Source organism: Canis lupus, chromosome 3 (genome assembly GCF_003254725.2).
Source record: "Canis lupus dingo isolate Sandy chromosome 3, ASM325472v2, whole genome shotgun sequence".
Lineage (NCBI taxonomy): Eukaryota > Metazoa > Chordata > Mammalia > Carnivora > Canidae > Canis > Canis lupus.
Window position 1 is genome coordinate 64,248,934 of NC_064245.1, and position 19,408 is coordinate 64,268,341.

Sequence of the window (19,408 nt, forward strand, 5' to 3'; positions counted from 1 at the left end):
AAAGTTTGCAAATTTCTCTACATAATACTTTTAATATAGTATATTTCACTTGAGGGCAGGCAGCATGTGAAAATCTACTTACATGCAAAAAGTAAATCAAGCAGCTACACAAAGCAAAAAAACATGTTTTGCTATAAAACAAAGTAGAATTTTGATCAGTTCTTAAAATAGTAAGCTACCCTAGGTTATATAATAAAACTTTTGAGATACAAGTGCATTTTCCTGTACTTTTTAGGAATACAAGTAAGGTATACTTATCTTTTAAATTAACTGGGAAAGGATTTTTCCTAACTAGTGGACAGCTGGAGAGGTGTGGGTGCTCCTGGCTTTTCTGCTCTGAGGCTCCATTGGATGAGGTCTTTCCATCTCTTCACAGAAGCCATGGAACTCTGACCGTCACGGTTACTCCTAAATTCATTGACCAACATGATTTAAAACCACACCCCAGCTTCCTGATTCTAGACTCGTTGCATATGCTCTTGCTCAGCCACACCAAGTACCATCTGTACTGGATACAGATGGTGTGGATGAAGTTTGTGAGGCAGAGTAGTCATCCTGCCCTCGCATCCCTGTCACAGAGAGAGAAGCTTGGGCTTATCTTGTTCCGTCTGCTTTGTGAGTGGCTCTTCCTGCCGCCAGTGGCCTACTAGTCTCCCTCACTGCCTTCCCTCTTGGGGGATTGCAGGTGATGAGGGCTTCTTCCTACCCTCACACATAATGGGTGTGCCCCCTAATTTACAAAGCCCTCTACAGGGTGGCCTCAACACTGTTACTAGAGGACAGGCCTCAGGTGGAAAGGGTCCATGAACTGCTGATCAGAATGGCGTATTCACTTTGCAAACTATACTTGATAATGTGCTTTCAGCATAGTAGACAAGCGTCCCGGCTCTCATCTAGAGATAAACCATCTTTGACTGAACCCTACTTCTTCCCCTTCCCAGCCTCGGTGCCCTGGACACAGCTTCTGGTTGCTGAGTGTCTCTAATTCTTAGCTCATCTCATGAACCTCAGGTGCTAGGGGAATTACGAGCATTCAATGAGGCAGCGCATAGACAGGGTTTAGCACGATGCCAGACATGTGTTGAGTGTTCCCTAAACAGCAGGTAGCTATTACACCTGCATTTGGCAAATATTTAATTGACCATTACTGTATGCCAAGCACTGTCTTAGACCTTGAAGATCAGAGGCAAGCAGAGCCTGATCTTATGGAGCTTATATTCTGCAGGTGGAAAAGAGACCATAAATCAGGAGGTATTCAGAAATGATAAATACCATGATGAAAAAGAACAGGGGATGGATTAGAGACCGTGGGAGCCAGAGATTGATGGTCTGGGTGTGGATGCAACCATTCCAGCTGAAGCCTGAATGATATATGCCCTCCTTTCTTGCTTATGTGCTTATTTTTATTCATCATAACTCCATAGAGATTGCTACCTGAAAATGTCTTTAGGAAGTAAACCTGCATATTACATACTCTGTGATTAATCCAAACAAATTACAGCTACCATTGTCTACAAATATTAGGTACAAATACAGTGGGTCAAATGATGTATTTGTCCTAAAGGATTTAAGTTCAGATTCTGAATCTGAATTTTAAAAATCAAAACCAGAGGAACTATGATTTTGATGTGCCCTCTCCCTTTTTATTTTTGCCACTATAAAAGACTCTCCTTATAAATACATAGCTAATTAGACAAAGTCTAATTCAAATTAATACAGATTTTCAGCACTCACTGTCAGAGAATAAAGAGATCCCTGCTCTTTTGTAGCTTGCCTTCTAGTGGGATTTGAAAAGTCAGAGCTCCAGTATTTGAGTAAATCTGAGGTTTAGTAACATATTTAAGTGGAATATTAAGAAACACTTTTCAGAAAAAAAAATAAAAAGGAAACACCTTTCCAATAATTTTTCTCCTTAGGTAGCAGATCGTCTGTTTTCATCTTTTGGACAAGATATATTAGATGCTCTCTATTGGACAGCAACAGAGCCTAAAGAAAGAAAAAGAGCCCATATTGGAGTGATCCCTCACTTTTTCATGGCTGTTCTCTATGTCTGTATCCTTTAGACTTACTGGAAATTTCGAGTCAGTGCGTATTCTACATTATTTTATTTGGTTAACTCTTTCTCAGATTTAAAGGGGTGTGTGTGCGCGCGCGTATGTGTCCTGAAGATTAACATGAAATGTCTTTCTTTTAAAGTAATTGTAAATTAAAGAGCCTCATGTATGTTTGCTCCATTTAACTGGTAGAAAACAATTCTAGTCTCGGTGTGACTGATTTTATGGAAGGACTTGAGAATGCAAGGTTCATATTTAGACATACTTTATAGAGATCTATATAACTTTCATACCTATACTGGAATTGTTTGTAATTTATCTTTAAGCCTATGAATTTTTTGTTAAAACCTAGGGCGTAAAATGTATACGGTTCATCCAGAGGTAAAATTTGAGATTGATTGGGGAGGAATTTTAGAAGTTTTATCTCCTCTGCTCCCTATACCCCTCCTTAAAGTTTTTCTTTTGAAGAATTAAAGCTTTACTGTATAAACTGTGTGCATGTATGTGTGTGTGTATATACCCACACATATATTTGCCCGTGCACATGCATAGCTGTATTTAAGTCCTATACGTATACTGTCTCTGAAAGAGTGGTACATGAAAAAATGAGGTTATTATTTGGAAAGTTAAGGGACTAAGTGGGAAGGTTTCTATAAGCGTAAAAGTTCCAAGTACGTGGAGTAAAAGAGTTGCTATTCTCATTTAAATGAAATATTCCATGTGTAATATGAATATAATTCTGCAACTTGTGGGTGTCTTCAAAAATGACATTGTAAAGAAGAATCTCAATTATCAGACATTTCTTACTCTTACATTCCTCATCCCCTACAGAACTATAGAAGCCAATTCCTTCCAGACTTTTACTTAGTGTTCTTTTCTATTTTAGAATGCAAGTTAAATATCTTTTTTCAATATTAAAGAAAATTTGTTCCACTTATTTAACTTTTTCAAGGACCTGTTTCCCAGGCCTTGTGCCAAATGCCAGAAGTTCAAAAAGAGCAAGACTGCCATCTTCCAGGACTCACAGTCTAAGTGAAGGGATGCCCAGAGGCTCATTTCTGCTTCGTTTATGTGGGTCCCATACATTTTACTTGTCAAATTAGTATCAACTATAGCTAATAAGATAATAAAGCTCTAATGCAAGACTGGATTTAGAGATCATAATCATCCCCCCCTCCCATTTACTTTCAAAATTGTATAGTTTTATCTACTAATTAACATGAAAACAGACAAGCTTTTTCCTTGACATCACTCACTGCTAGTTTTGCATGCAATTCTCATCATGGTTCAAGCAACAACTCTCAATGTGGCTTTTAATTCACACAACAAGTCACTGCTTACTATCATGATGTCTAATAATGTAAGTATGAGATTTAATTTTACATTTTTGAGGCTCTATGAACACTTTAATGGCAATATTCTGGATGGAATGAAATTATTTTTTTAAATGTTATTTACTCTCCAGAAAGTTTTACATGTAGCATGTCCATTTTTAAACTGCTCATAATAATAGTGATCTTTTTGTTTACTGTTTCAGTTTGTTGAAATTAAAGGAAGTGTTTTCAAGAAGTTTGAAAAGAATAATCTTTTTCAAATGTCAAATAGCGGTATGTACACTTAGGTTCTACATGAAGCTTTATGCAGTATTATTTTGCAACTCATTCTGAAACTCTCTGTCACATTTCCTCTGGGCTGCTGCTTTGACTTAGCTTAGCTTTCTTTTACTCCCTCAACATCTTTGCCAGATTTTCTTACTATCTTGGTTATTGTAATTTCAAGACATTTAAGATAAAATATAACGAGCATTTGCATAGCACCATCCCATACTTTCAGAGCTTCTTATTAATCCAGAAATTTCTTTGTAGCAAATGATATTTCATGTTATAGATGTGGAAACTAACACACAGAGAAACTAATTTGACATCCCCAGGTCACCCACACAGATGCCAAGAGCAGAATTATGGCTGTAAACCTCAGATTATCTCTCTGTGCTCAGCTTTTTCAGTTATGGCTTACTGCCTCCTTATCCTAAGGTGAAAGTACAACATCTATCCCTAGAAATATTATCTTTCATAGGTACAAAAATCAAAGCAGCATAGTGTCTTGGTTCTCAAAATATAGTGTATGGGACCCTGGAGGGGTATCCCTGGAAAGGAGTTCACAAAGTCAAGACTGTTTCCTAAGAATATGAAGACGTAATTTATCTCTCACCATGTTGATATTTGTACTGTGGTGGGAAATGGAGGTGGAGGTAACCTAATGAGCTATTGCTGCACACCCGCCAGGATGGCTGCTTTGGTAGTCTACCACCGATAAATGTTAGCAGGGGTGCGAAGTGACTGGTGTTGTCGTACTTTGATGGTGTAAGTGGAGAATATTACAATTGCCCTGGAAAACCTTCTGGCAGTTTCTTATACAGTTAAATGTTTGCCTATCCTGTAACTTAGCAGGGAGAATACATGTTCACAAAAGACTTGTACAAGACATGTGGCGGCCTTATTCATAGTAGCCAAAAACTGGAAACAACCCAATGTTTGTCAGGAAGAAAGCAGATAAACAAATGGTGGTGTAGTCATACTGTGGAACACTACAGCTATTAAAACAGAAAAAAACACCGATACTTTCAACCACGTACAAAACTGGAATTTCCATACTTGAATTATGTCAGTGAAAGATGTAAATGCCTTACCAGTGTAACACCAGCCTATGTATAAATAGTGTATTTATTTTGCAGACATTCATATGTAATTATACTCTCATTGTGTTCTGACTAAAAGAAAGTTACACATGCAATATATTATTGTTACTTATATACAGTACAGTTTGTATTCAATTTTTTTTTCAGATATTAAGGAACGATTCACAAATTATGTGCTTTTGCTAATAGTATGTTTAAGAAACATGGAGCAGTTTTCTTGGAATCCAGGTATGTACCTTTTAACAGATACAGTGCCTTCTAATTTTACTCTTGAACCACAAATCATTCTTTTACATGGAATAGAGTGAATATTGCAGAGAACTTCAAAAGCTTGAGCTCTTCTGCTACTTGGGTGTTGGAAACACCTGTTCCAGCAAAAGGATTTGAGTATGTTCTGCTGAGTGTGGTGGGATACCACACCATGGGAAGTAGTCTTTGTCCCTTCATTTCCTGTAAACCTCACAGCATCTCTAGAGCTGTGTATTCAGTGGGTGAGTGGACGCTGCTAAGCAGTGTGGCCTCTTTGTTTATTTAACCTGTAGTGTGCTAGGGTTATCTAAATATAGTCAGCAATTTCTCATTTTCACAGTTCACCAGAATAACTTTGCTCTTTCTTAACATTTGTCTTTTACTCACTGCCTCTTAATTAGCATTTTGAATACGGATAAATTAAAAAATATATAATGTAAGGCAGTAAATTTGGTTACTTACGCATCTTTAAATCAAGACTGACAGGAAGTTGTTGAGATTCTATGAATTTTCATCATCCACTCACTTAGCAGACATTTACATAAAGCCAGGCACTGTGGTATACGTAGAGAGTACCAAGGTTTGTGTGGGACACCCAGGCTCATAGTGGAAATAAGTCATTACAACACAGTCTGGAAATGCTGAAGTGAGGTTGGTGGGAAATGGTCATGTCTTAAGTGAGAGTTTTTTATGTCTGATATTTTTATACAGCTTAGTTCTTATGGATTGTGATTATACTTTGCATTTTATTAATTACCCTCATTGCCATGCCATGCACGTTCTAGGCTTTTAATAACTTCTTGTTCACTTATTTTGATTCATTGCTACTTTTCAGATACCTGTGAAAATCCAGAAACAGATAGTAAATGAGATATATGATCTTGGAAATATATTTCCACAAGTTATATTCTTGTAGAAAGCATAAGACCAAATGATATATTTTCCAGTGACTTGAGTTCCTGTTTGAATAGATCCAAAGTCTGCCTCACTTGTGACAGCAAAGCCCTCCCCTACACACACTGGGATTTGCTATGCACCTGGATTCTTGGTTTATAACTAAGGCACCTAACATGGTGTCTACGAGAGGCTGGATAGTGGGCATGTGTGGCTGGTCTCAGCAGGACTCACATGGGATCAGCAATCCTGAAGCAGGGCAATTGCACCAAAGGACAGTAATTTAAGCCTGCTGACTGCTCGATATCTGAAATCCTATTCTCACTTGTACTGTGATTTTCAGCTAATTACCTTAGGTCTTTTTTATTACTGTTATGGCAGAGAGTGTGATAAAAGGAACAATGTTGGTGAACTCATCATTCTTTCACTCTTTAGCTTCTTTTCATTTCTTTTCTTAAAAACCAAAATACCATTTATAGAAGCTTCCTGTAAGCTTCCAAGATCATGAGCAACGTAAAAATAATACTAGCTACTTTGTGTGCCAGGCACATTGTTCTGCACTTTCCCTCCTTATTTAATTCTCATAATGGTCAAGTATAGAGACTTTTTATTTTGTAGAAGAGGAAACTGGAGCTTAGGTCATTAAGAAACCTGCCCAAGGTGATGGAGCCAGTTAGTTGCAGTTTGACATTGAAAGAAGTTTCCTGATTCCCAAAACTCAACAGGATGCCAGACCCACTAAAACTGTCAGCATGGGTAGCCTGAACTATATTGTGTCCACCTCATCCAGTCTCCAGATCCCAAATTGCCTAGGTCTTTGTCAACATTTCTATCCTTTTCTTTCTCTGTCCCACCCTTATATCTTTCTTCACGATCTTTTTGTCAGGTGCTTGATACCAAATTGACATTTTAATAAATCTAAAGGTGAGCAAATTTGACAAATTGCGTCTGTGTGACAGTGAAATAAATGATTAGTATCTTTAAGTCATACTGATCAAAGAGTTTGGGAAATCATTGTTCAGTTGACTTCAGCACATGTCGCTACTAGCTATTTACTGTCACATTAGGCAGCTATAGAATTAAAGGATTTTATAATAAGCCTGTTTAATTAGCCATCCTACCAGTGTGTTGGCTCCATGAAGGAAGTCGGGGACTCTTCACCTCTGTGTCCTGCCCCTCAAGGGTCTGACACAGAGAAGTATAGAATAAATACCTATTAAATGAATTATCATTTAACTTGATAAAATATAGCTCTTTATATAATTAATTGAATGCTAGTTTTGTCTGTTATCATTTATTGACAACATTGTAGCTTAACCTTGTGGAGATTTCAGATTTCTTATTTTTTTTAATAATAAATTTATTTTTTATTGGTGTTCAATTTACCAACATACAGAATAACACCCAGTGCTCATCCCGTCAAGTACCCCCCTCAGTGCCCGTCACCCATTCACCCCCACCCCCCGCCCTCCTCCCCTTCCACCACCCCTAGTTCCTTTCCCAGAGTTAGGAGTCTTTATGTTCTGTCTCCCTTTCTGATATTTCCCACACATTTCTTCTCCCTTCCCTTATATTCCCTTTCACTATTATTTATATTCCCTAAATGAATGAGAACATACAATGTTTGTCCTTCTCCGATTGACTTACTTCACTCAGCATAATACCCTCCAGTTCCATCCACGTTGAAGCAAATGGTGGGTATTTGTCGTTTCTAATGGCTGAGGAATATTCCATTGTATACATAAACCACATCTTCTTTATCCATTCATCTTTTGATGGACACCGAGGCTCCTTCCACAGTTTGGCTATTGTGGACATTGCTGCTAGAAACATCGGGGTGCAGGTGTCCCGGCGTTTCATTGCATCTGTATCTTTGGGGTAAATCCCCAACAGTGCAATTGCCGGGTCGTAGGGCAGGTCTATTTTTAACTCTTTGAGGAACCTCCACACAGTTCTCCAGAGTGGCTGCTGCACCAGTTCACATTCCCACCAACAGTGCAGGAGGGTTCCCTTTTCTCTGCATCCTCTCCAACATTTGTGGTTTCCTGCCTTGTTAATTTTCCCCATTCTCACTGGTTTGAGGTGGTATCTCATTGTGGTTTTGATTTGTATTTCCCTGATGGCAAGTGATGCAGAGCATTTTCTCATGTGCATGTTGGCCATGTCTGTGTCTTCCTCTATGAGATTTCTCTTCATGTCTTTTGCCCATTTCATGATTGGATTGTTTGTTTCTTTGGTGTTGAGTTTAATAAGTTCTTTATAGATCTTGGAAACTAGCCCTTTATCTGATACATCATTTGCAAATATCTTCTCCCATTCTGTAGGTTGTCTTTTAGTTTTGTTGACTGTATCCTTTGCTGTGCAAAAGCTTCTTATCTTGATGAAGTCCCAATAGTTCATTTTTGCTTTTGTTTCTTTTGCCTTCGTGGATGTATCTTGCAAGAAGTTACTGTGGCTGAGTTCAAAAAGGGTGTTGCCTGTGTTCTCCTCTAGGATTTTGATGGAATCTTGTCTCACATTTAGATCTTTCATCCATTTTGAGTTTATCTTTGTGTATGGTGAAAGAGAGTGGTCTAGTTTCATTCTTCTGCATGTGGATGTCCAATTTTCCCAGCACCATTTATTGAAGAGACTGTCTTTCTTCTAATGGGTAGTCTTTCCTCCCTTATCGAATATTAGTTGACCATAAAGTTCAGGGTCCACTTCTGGGTTCTCTATTCTGTTCCATTGATCTATGTGTCTGTTTTTGTGCCAGTACCACACTGTCTTGATGACCACAGCTTTGTAGTACAACCTGAAATCTGGCATTGTGATGCCCCCAGATATGGTTTTCTTTTTTAAAATTCCCCTGGCTATTCGGGGTCTTTTCTGATTCCACACAAATCTTAAAATAATTTGTTCTAACTCTTTGAAGAAAGTCCATGGTATTTTGATAGGGATTGCATTAAACGTGTAAATTGCCCTGGGTAACATTGACATTTTCACAATATTAATTCTGCCAATCCATGAGCATGGAATATTTTTCCATCTCTTTGTGTCTTCCTCAATTTCTTTCAGAAGTGTTCTATAGTTTTTAGGGTATAGATACTTTACCTCTTTGGTTAGGTTTATTCCTAGGTATCTTATGCCTTTGGGTGCAATTGTAAATGGGATTGACTCCTTAATTTCTCTTTCTTCAGTCTCATTGTTAGTGTATAGAAATGCCATTGATTTCTGGGCATTGATTTTGTATCCTGTCATGCTGCCAAATTGCTGTATGAGTTCTAGCAATCTTGGGGTGGAGGCTTTTGGGTTTTCTATGTAGAGTATCATGTCATCGGCGAAGAGGGAGAGTTTGACTTCTTCTTTGCCAATTTGAATGCCTTTAATGTCTTTTTGTTGTCTGATTGCTGAGGCTAGGACTTCCAGTACTATGTTGAATAGCAGTGGTGAGAGTGGACATCCCTGTCTTGTTCCTGATCTTAGGGGAAAGGCTCCCAGTGCTTCCCTATTGAGAATGATATTTGCTGTGGGCTTTTCGTAGATGGCTTTTAAGATGTTGAGGAATGTTCCCTCTATCCCTACGCTCTGAAGAGTTTTGATCAGGAATGGATGCTGTATTTCGTCAAATGCTTTCTCTGCATCTAATGAGAGGATCATATGGTTCTTGGTTTTTCTCTTGCTGATATGATGAATCACATTGATTGTTTTACGAGTGTTGAACCAGCCTTGTGTCCCGGGGATAAATCCTACTTGGTCATGGTGAATAATTTTCTTAATGTACTGTTGGATCCTATTGGCGAATATCTTGTTGAGAATTTTTGCATCCATGTTCATCAGGGATATTGGTCTGTAATTCTCCTTTTTGGTGGGGTCTTTGTCTGGTTTTGGAATTAAGGTGATGATGGCCTCATAGAACGAATTTGGAAGTACTCCATCTCTTTCTATCTTTCCAAACAGCTTTAGTAGAATAGGTATGGTTTCTTCTTTAAACGTTTGATAGAATTCCCCTGGGAAGCCACCTGGCCCTGACTTTTGTGTCTTGGGAGGTTTTCGATGACTGCTTCAATATCCTCTCTGGTTATTGGCCTGTTCAGGTTTTCTATTTCTTCCTGTTCCAGTTTTGGTAGTTTGTGGCTTTCCCGGAATGCGTCCATTTCTTCTAGATTGCCTAATTTATTGGCATATGCTGTTCATAATATGTTTTTAAAATCGTTTGTATTTCCTTGGTGTTGGTAGTGATCTCTCCTTTCTCATTCATGATTTTATTAATTTGAGTCTGCTCTCTCTTCTTTTTATTTTATTTTATTTTTTTTAAATTTTTATTTATTTATGATAGTCACACACACAGAGAGAGAGAGAGAGAGAGGCAGAGACATAGGCAGAGGGAGAAGCAGGCTCCATGCACCAGGAGCCCGACGTGGGATTCGATCCTGGGTCTCCAGGATCGCGCCCTGGGCCAAAGGCAGGCGCCAAACCGCTGTGCCACCCAGGGATCCCTCTCTCTTCTTTTTAATAAGGCTGGCTAATGGTTTATCTATCTTATTAATTCTTTCAAAGAATCAACTCCTGGTTTTGTTGATCTGTTCCACAGTTCTTCTCGTCTCGATTTCGTTGAGTTCTGTTCGAATCTTAATTAACTCTCTTCTTCTGCTGGGTGTAGGATCTATTTGCTGTTTTTTCTCTAGCTCCTTTATGTGTAAGGTTAGCTTTTGTATTTGAGTTCTTTCCAGTTTTTGAATGGATGCTTGTATTGCGATGTATTTCCCTCTTAGGACTGCTTTTGCTGCATTCCAAAGATTTTGAACCGTTGTATCTTCATTCTCATTAGTTTCCATGAATCTTTTTAATTCTTCCTTAATTTCCTGGTTGACCCTTTCATCTTTTAGCAGGATGGTCCTTAACCTCCACGTGTTTGAGGTCCTTCCAAACTTCTTGTTGTGATTTAGTTCTAATTTCAAGGCATTATGGTCTGAGAATATGCAGGGGACGATCCCAATCTTTTGGTATCGGTTCAGACCTGATTTGTGACCCAGTATGTGGTCTATTCTGGAGAAAGTTCTATGTGCACTTGAGAAGAATGTGTATTCAGTTGAGTTTGGATGTAAAGTTCTGTAGATATCTGTGAAATCCATCTGGTCCAGTGTATCATTTAAAGCTCTCGTTTCTTTGGAGATCTTGTGCTTAGAAGACCTATCGAGTATAGAAAGAGCTACATTGAAGTCACCAAGTATAAGTGTATTATTATCTAAGTATTTCTTCAGTTTGGTTATTAATTGATTTAAATATTTGGCAGCTCCCACATTCGGGGCATATATATTGAGGATTGTTAAGTCCTCTTGTTGGATAGATCCTTTAAGTATGATATAGTGTCCCTCTTCATCTCTCACTACAGTCTTCGGGGTATATTTTAGTTTATCTGATACAAGGATGGCCACCCCTGCTTTCTTTTGAAGACCATTTGAATGGTAAATGGTTCTCCAACCTTTTATTTTCAGGTTGTAGGTGTCCTTCTGTCTAAAATGAGTCTCTTGTAGACAGCAAATAGATGGGTCTTGCTTTTTTATCCAGTCTGAAACCCTGCGCCTTTTAAGCCCGTTCACGTTCAGAGTTACTATTGAAAGGTATGAGTTTAGTGTCATCATGATATCTATTCAGTGCTTGTTTTTTGGATTGTTCCACTGAACTTCTTCTTAAAGGGGAATTTTAAGAGTCCCCCTTAAAATTTCTTGCAGAGCTGGTTTGGAGGTCACATATTCTTTCAGTTCCTGCCTGTCTTGGAAGCTCTTTATCTCTCCTTCCATTTTGAATGAGAGCCTTGCTGGATAAAGTATTCTTGGTTGCATGTTCTTCTCATTTAGGACCCTGAATATATCCTGCCAGCCCTTTCTGGCCTGCCAGGTCTCTGTGGAGAGGTCTGCTGTTACCCAAATACTCCTCCCCATAAAAGTCAGGGATTTCTTGTCTCTTGCTGCTTTAAGGATCTTCTCTTTATCTTTGGAATTTGCAAGCTTAACTATTAAATGTCGAGGTGTTGAACGGTTTTTATTGATTTTAGGGGGGGATGTCTCTATTTCCTGGATCTGAATGCCTGTTTCCCTTCCCAGATTAGGAAAGTTTTCAGCTAGAATTTGTTCAATTACATATTTGGGCTCTCTGTCCCTTTCGGCGCCCTCGGGAACCCCAATTAAACATAGGTTTTTCTTCTTCAGGCTGTCGTTTATTTCCCTTAATCTATCCTCATGGTCTTTTAATTGTTTGTCTCTTTTTTCCTCAGTTTCCCTCTTTGTCATCAACTTGTCTTCTATGTCACTCGTTCTTCCACCTCGTTAACCCTCGTCCTTAGGACTTCTAGTTTGGATTGCATCTCATTCAATTGATTTTTAATGTCTGCCTGATTAGATCTAAGTTCTGCAGTCATGAAGTCTCTTGAGTCCTTTATGCTTTTTTCTAGAGCCACCAGTAGCTGTATAATAGTGCTTCTGAATTGGCTTTCTGACATTGAATTGTAATCCAGATTTTGTAACTCTGTGGGAGAGAGGACTGTTTCTGATTCTTTCTTTTGAGGTGAGGTTTTCCTTCTAGTCATTTTGCTCAGTGCAGAGTGGCCAAAAACAAGTTGTATTGGGAAAAGGAGAAAAAGAGAGGAGAGAAAGAAGGAAAGAAAAGAGAAAAAGAAAAAAGGAAGAAAAAAAAAGAAAAAGAAAGGGGGAAAAAAGGGGGGTGGGGGAAGCAAACAGAAATCAAAAAGCAAAAAAACAAAAAACAAAAAAAAAACACGGGGGAGTATCTTCTGATTCTGTATACTTTAAGTCCCTTGACTTCCCCTGGAACTGGTCCGTCTAGCTGGTCTTCTGGCGGGGGGGGCGCCTGTTGTGCTGATTTTCAGGTGTTAGCTTGGGGGAGCTGCTCTGCCCCCTGCCTGGTGCAGGGCTCAGTGGGGGTTGTTTACCCGGTGAGGCCCCAGGAGGAACAACCCCAGTGGTGGGGCCAGCTCTGGAGCCCTGGATTCAGCTCCCGCAGTAACTCCGGAGCTCTCCGTCTGCAGGGCCTGGAGGCTCCGGGGCGGGGCCGCTGATCTGCTCAGCTCAGGGCAGGAGCGTCCTTGCTGTCCTGGGCCCTCCCGGCCTCTTCCTGTCCTTGGGGGGAGGCCGGATCCTGGGCTGTGTCCCGGGCGCCCTGTGCTCCGGGGCCTGCGCTGTTGGATTCTCGCTCCGGCCGCACAGCAGCCTCTCCGCGGAGCCGCAGCCCGAGCCCCTCCGAGCTGCTCTGGGTCCCGCCGTGCGCGCTGCAGCCCTTAGGGAGCTCGGCGCACTCTCCCGGGGCGCAGGTGTCTGTTAGTGTCCCAGGGAGCCTGAGGGCATCCCCGCCCTCCTGGGGACCTGCTCTAACTCCTTGCGGGCCCCTTTCCGCCGGGAAGGTTGGTGCAGCTCCTGCTTCTCTGGGACGGGGCTCTCCTGTCCTGGGGACACTCGCCCGGCCTTAGCCCGGCTCCTCGTGGGGCCCCTCCCCCTTGGATGCCTTTTGTTTATTTCTCCCCCCCGTCTTCCTACCTTGATAGAAGTGCGAACTCTTCTCACTGTAGCACTCCAGCTGTTCTCTCTTTAAATCTCAGGGCGAATTTGTAGATTTTCAGGATGATTTGAAGGTTATCTAGGTAATTTGGTGGGGACAGGTGATTTGGGGACCCTGCTCTTCCGCCATCTTGCCCCTCCTCCATGAGATTTCAGATTTTTGTGGCAGTCTATGATATTATAGTATATGATATTCTATTCATACTAAGAGATTTAATTGTTTCTTTTTCCCTATACTTTGTAGATCACCTCTGGGTGTTGTTTCCAGATGTCTGTATGGTGATTGCATCAGAAACTGCTGTGGATATTGTAAAACACGCCTTTATCACCAAGTTCAATGACATTACTGCAGATGTATGTATTTTAATAAGCAATTCAGTGTTTAATGTTGGCTTCTTTGCAAATTGGTATAGCCACTTTGGAAAACAGTATGGAGGTTCCTCAAAAACTTAAAAATAGAACTACCCTATGACCCAGCAATTGCACTATTAGGTATTTATCCAAAGGATACAGAAATACTGATTCGAAGGGGCACATGCACCCTTATGTTTTTAGCAGCAGCATCAATAATAGCCAAATTAGAAAAAAATGCAAATGTCTATTGACATTTGAATGGATAAAGAAGATGGGGGGGGGTGCGCATGTGTGTGCTCTTGTGTGTACACGTGGGAATATTACTCCGCCATCACAAAGAATGAAATCTTGCCATTTGAACCACATGAATAGAACTAGAACATATTATTCTAAGTGAGATAAGTCAGAGAAAGACAAATACCATATGATTTCACTCATGTGGAATTTAAGAAACAGAACAGATGAACATAGGAGAAGGAAAGGAAAAATAAAACAAGATAAAAACCAAGAGGGAAGTAAACCATAAGAGACTTAACTATAGGGAATAAATGGAGGGTTGCTGGAGGGGAGGTGAGCAGAGGCTGGGATAAATGAGTAATGGGTATTAAAGAGGGCACTTGTTGGGATGAGCACTGGGTGTTATATGTAAGTGATAAATCACTAAATTCTACTGAAACCGGTACTACACTATGTGTTAACTAACTTGAATTCAAATTTTAAAAATAATTACAAAGGATATTTTCTAAAATAATGTTTTCTGCTTATTATTATAAAGATGTAAAATAAGCCTAGATTTACTCTATTTCTTAAAAGTACTATTTTGAAGTTAGATTATATTATTTTAAATTTCTAAATAATTTAAATTTAAATTTTAAATTATTGTACTACAAAAAGTATGTTATTTCAATATTGAACAGTTCTGGTTCATACTTTTGGGTAGCAGTATAAATTGGCCAATAGTTTAGGTCAGAACAGAGTGTCACTAACTCAGAATCATTATAAACTGTTAATACTGTCATAATCTATTTACTTAAACTTTTAAAAATCACATTGTTTCTATTTAAGCACAGACTATCAAAACTTTTATCTCTGGCTAGGTTTTTTTTTTAAAGTATTTTATATTTAAAAATTGATTTTTTTCTATGATTATAGATTTCTGAAAAGTCCTACAAGACAGAAGCCTTATATTTTTTGGTGAAAGCATTCAGATTTGCTTTATGTTTCAACCAGTTGTTCTGTGGAGTTTCCGCAAATAGATATGTGCTGTAGGCTCATCCTCCACAAAGCATGGTGTTCTGAGTGCCTTCCACGTTCCTACCTCAGCCCCAAAATGAATATTCATTTTGATAGTTTCCTAGATTTTATTTGGGTTGTACTTTGTCTTACCATGGTACTATTCAAAAGGCATAGATCGGGGATCCCTGGGTGGCTCTGGTTAAGTGCCTGCCTTTGGCCCAGAGCGTGGTCCTGGAGACCCGGGATCGAGTCCCGCATCGGGCTCCCTGCATGTAGCCTGCTTCTCCTCTGCCTGTTTCTCTGCCTCTCCCTCTCTCTCTCTCTCTCTCTCTCTCTCTCTCTCTCTTTCTCTGTGTCTCTCATGAATAAATAAATAAAATCTTTTTTAAAAAGGCATAGATTTAAAATCTAATGTGGTTGCAACTGCTACAATATGATTTGATTAAGAGCTTCGGAATGCCTTAATATACTTTTTTTTTGTATTTCCTTTTTTTTCTTTTTTCCAAGATTTTATTTATTTATTCATGGGAGATACAGAGAGAAAGAGAGGCAGAGACACAGGCAGAGGGAGAACCAGGCTCCATGCAGGGAGCCCGATTGGGACTTGATCCCAGGTCTCCAGGGTCACACCCTGGGCTGAAGGCAGCACTAAACCGCTGAGCCACCAGGGCTGCCCCTTAATGTACTTAAATACAGTAAGGTTTTGCATTCTTTTGTAAAGCAGCGATCAAGTAATTTCACCGTTTTCCTTTCTGGTTTCCTCAGTGCAAAATGGTTCCTTTTCATGGGGTCATTTTCTCAGCATCTGAAGTCAAAATTAATAAACTTACCTCAAGGGCAGCCCGGGTGGCTCAGCGGTTTAGCACTGCCTTCAGCCCAGGGTGTGATCCTAGAGACCTAGGATCAAGTCCCACATTGGGCTCCCTGCATGGAACCTTCTCCCTCTGCCTGTGTCTCTGCCGCTCTCTCTCTCTCTCACTGTGTCTCTCATAAATAAATAAATAAAATCTTTAAAAAAATAAAAAATAAAATAAATAAACTTACCTCAAGGACTTAGTGCAATTTGTAGTGAAATGACAGTTTATAGGGCCTTCGCAGCTTTAGGTTCTGGAACTCAATTTGGCATCTTGCTTAGCATCCATTTTTTAAATGAGGTGTCATTATCTTTATATAAACTAATAATTTTTTAAACTATGCATTTAAAATTTCAAAAATGTTTTATATGTATTATACTACTTAAAATAGCCACTCTTCCCCAAATTCTAAACTCTCAGGATCATAACCATTGACTATCTCTTTGAAGAGAAGTCTGTAAAAGGCTTGTGAACCTAAAAGTTGGAGCTGAGGCTGTCTTACCCTTAATGTAGGGAAACAGAGGCACACTACCCAGGTGTGTGCTTGGTTAGCAGCACCTTTTTCCTGGTTAATTATTAAACGTTTTCATCTAGAAAGTCCATTAAATCTTTGCACATTATATATTTGCACTGTATCACTTAATATTTCACTTGTTTGTCTTTAGGTCTACAGTGAGTATCGAGCCAGCCTTGCTTTTGACCTTGTTAGCAGTCGACAGAAAAATGTGAGCATTGTGTCGAAGACATAGTCTGAAATCTCCTGAACAGTGATTTGATTTAGCATGGAATATTGGTTAAGGGAAAGTTCCATAAACTTCAACTTCCTACTTCTCTGTTCTCAACACTGTTTACAATTTAGTAAAATAATGATAGTACTTAATACTAAAATAAGATATGATTTCTGTAGCATTGTAACAGTTATACAATTTTCTATTTAAGACTTCTTAAGAACCTGTAGATTTCCACATCATTTTACTCAATTACATAATAGTTGCCAGGTTTTCTTTTCATGCATAGCCCCACCTATTGAGAATGTTTGCTGGTGATAAGTGGAAGCAGACTTTTTAAATGCCATAAATCCTTCTCTCCTTGTTCTGTGCAGGCATATACTGATTACAGTGACTCCGTGGCACGGAGGATGGGGTTCATTCCTCTCCCATTAGCTGTTCTAGTAAGTTCATACTTTTTTTTCCTTTTTTACTATGAGATAGCTTTTTTCTGTGAGATAGCTGTCATGATAGAGTATTAAATGTATTATCAAGAAGTTTATTTCAGAAAGACTTTAAAAACTAAAGGTAAATAATTTGGAAGGAAATTTTGTCATTATTCATTTGGATTTTGAGCTGTTAATAGATAAGTAATTTTAACAAACATTTTATGTAATGGCTTTCCTAGCATGAGAGTACTCATTTTTGCTTATTCATTTGGCAAAGATTTTTCTTTTTGAACAGACATGGCTACTGGTAGGCATTGGTGTGATCATGTAAGCATGTATTAGTGGAAGTATAAGAAGTCAATCCAACATTTCTAAAAGGCAGTTTGACAGTATTATGCTTTGATGTAGTAATTCTAGTTCTAGGAATTCATCCCAAGAAAATAGTTATAAAAAGCACATGATGAATTATAGGCAATATTATACATTGCAGGGGCATTTATAATAATAAAAATTTGGAAAGAAATGAAATGGGTTAAATAAATTTTGGTGTGCTCCAATGAAGACATGGTCTCTGTCCATTATAGTTACTACTTTTACAATTTTTCCAAAGTTTTCACAGTGAAAATTTTTACTGCTATGCTCAGAAAAAATATATATATACTTTGAATATTTTAATGAATTGCTTGGAACAGCCTTGTAAAAAGTTACTAGCCACATTGGGCTGTAATAATGTTAATTAAGATTTGCTGGCTGCACCTGTATTTGATTATGTTCCTCGTTGGCTACCTAGTCTCACATCAAAACAAATGCAACCATCTTTTTGCCAGTGGACATCTAGAGTTCTCCTGTAGATGCAAAGTGTCATGAAGTCAACTAAGAGATGTATAAAGAAATTGTAAGTGATGCCAGCTGTATCATAGACCAGCTTGCCTGACCTTTTTTAGAGACCGGAAGATTAATAGATTTAATATTATGTAAATTTCATTGTGACTCTCCAGACAACCACATCCTAAATATTTTCTATAGTAACTTGTTTGTTACATAATAATATGGCTTTCTTTTGTTTGGGAAAAGGAGCTTCTAGAAGTTTTGGGAAAACAATACTTTAAAGAGTAAATTATTTTTAAGAGATTGATAAAATGTTAAATATTTCTACATTTGTTTCCTACAACTGGAAATGTGATACTTAGAATGTAAGGATACACCTAGGTTGCCTGATTTTTTATTTTTAAAAGTTTAGTTAATGATTAGATTTAAATATGGCCCTGCTTTGCCAAGTAATTGACTGTCTCGTAATTTATTTGCCAGAAAACTCTATTCGTAATTAGTATGGATTTTTTTAATTTAGTATTTTTAAAATTTTCTCCAGCCTTTTATTCCTGAAATGACTTTTTATGGCTGTTCTATCAAAAGATTTAAGCTTAACTGGTAATTGGTTAACGAAATGCTTCTGGAGTACCTCTTGCATTTTCAGAGGGGATCTTGCAGTTAGACAGTGATCCAGTGGGTTTTCTCCTGTAGCACTCTTCTCTCAGAGCTCCAAGTAACCTTGAACTTTGGCAGCCATCTAGGAGTCTTGAGGAATAGTCCATTAATAGTCTTTAATGCCCATGAGTGGCAGTGTTTCTCTCTAAATGTTACCTTATGTCCTAAAATGAACTCATATCCAGGAAAAGTAAATGATGCATTAAGGTCTCATGGAAATTACGCTTTGGACGTATGTATTTTAAAATTCCCTAATAATATATTAGATAAAAGTGAAATCATTTAAGCCTTGAATGCAGCAGCTGGCTTGCCTTCATATTAATCAGTAAAATCCTAGGGCCACGTTAATATCCATCACAAACATTTGTCCAGCAGGTTGTCTCCTCAGTACAGCATGTGACAGAGATGAGGACTTCCACGTCAGTCCTCTCATAGGGACCTTTGTTGAACACGAGACAGTAGTTCTCTCTCCACCTAGTTATTCTTTCACTAAAAGCATTTGTAAAATGTTGTTTAAAACGTATCTTATGGTATTTATTTAAGACCCCTCAGTAGAGTTCCACTTGATGATAACCTAACCTTGCTGGATAAGGCCCCTTATTTTCCCAGACTTTGCATTTCTGTGTAGCAGCCCCTGGACCCTGATGTGTGGGTACATTATTAAGCTGAACCTGATGTATAAATATTTTCCGGTGACAGGCCCCACCAGATTTATTCAGCATACTTCCAAGGACAGTGCTGTTCCTCCTACATTTATGTGAGATAAGTAAGAAAACATGTTTAACCATGACTATACCAAAGAGACCGAAAATTTTCATCTTTTAAATAATGAATTTTGTAATATTAGTTTTTTTAAAACAGTACAAAGCTCTTAA

At 38.7% G+C, this 19,408-nt stretch overlaps 1 protein-coding gene across 2 annotated transcripts in view; it reads left to right on the forward strand.

The window, feature by feature from the left end:
* Positions 1 to 19,408, forward strand: part of TAPT1 (transmembrane anterior posterior transformation 1) — a 64,865-nt gene that overhangs the window by 36,754 nt on the left and 8,703 nt on the right. For both annotated transcript variants that reach the window (XM_025437173.3, XM_049108591.1), the window contains 7 exons: positions 1,917 to 2,052; positions 3,317 to 3,414; positions 3,592 to 3,661; positions 4,900 to 4,980; positions 13,693 to 13,802; positions 16,558 to 16,617; positions 16,995 to 17,063. In XM_025437173.3, the coding sequence (XP_025292958.2) occupies positions 1,917 to 2,052; positions 3,317 to 3,414; positions 3,592 to 3,661; positions 4,900 to 4,980; positions 13,693 to 13,802; positions 16,558 to 16,617; positions 16,995 to 17,063 (624 nt within the window). The remainder of the gene's footprint in view (positions 1 to 1,916; positions 2,053 to 3,316; positions 3,415 to 3,591; positions 3,662 to 4,899; positions 4,981 to 13,692; positions 13,803 to 16,557; positions 16,618 to 16,994; positions 17,064 to 19,408) is intronic.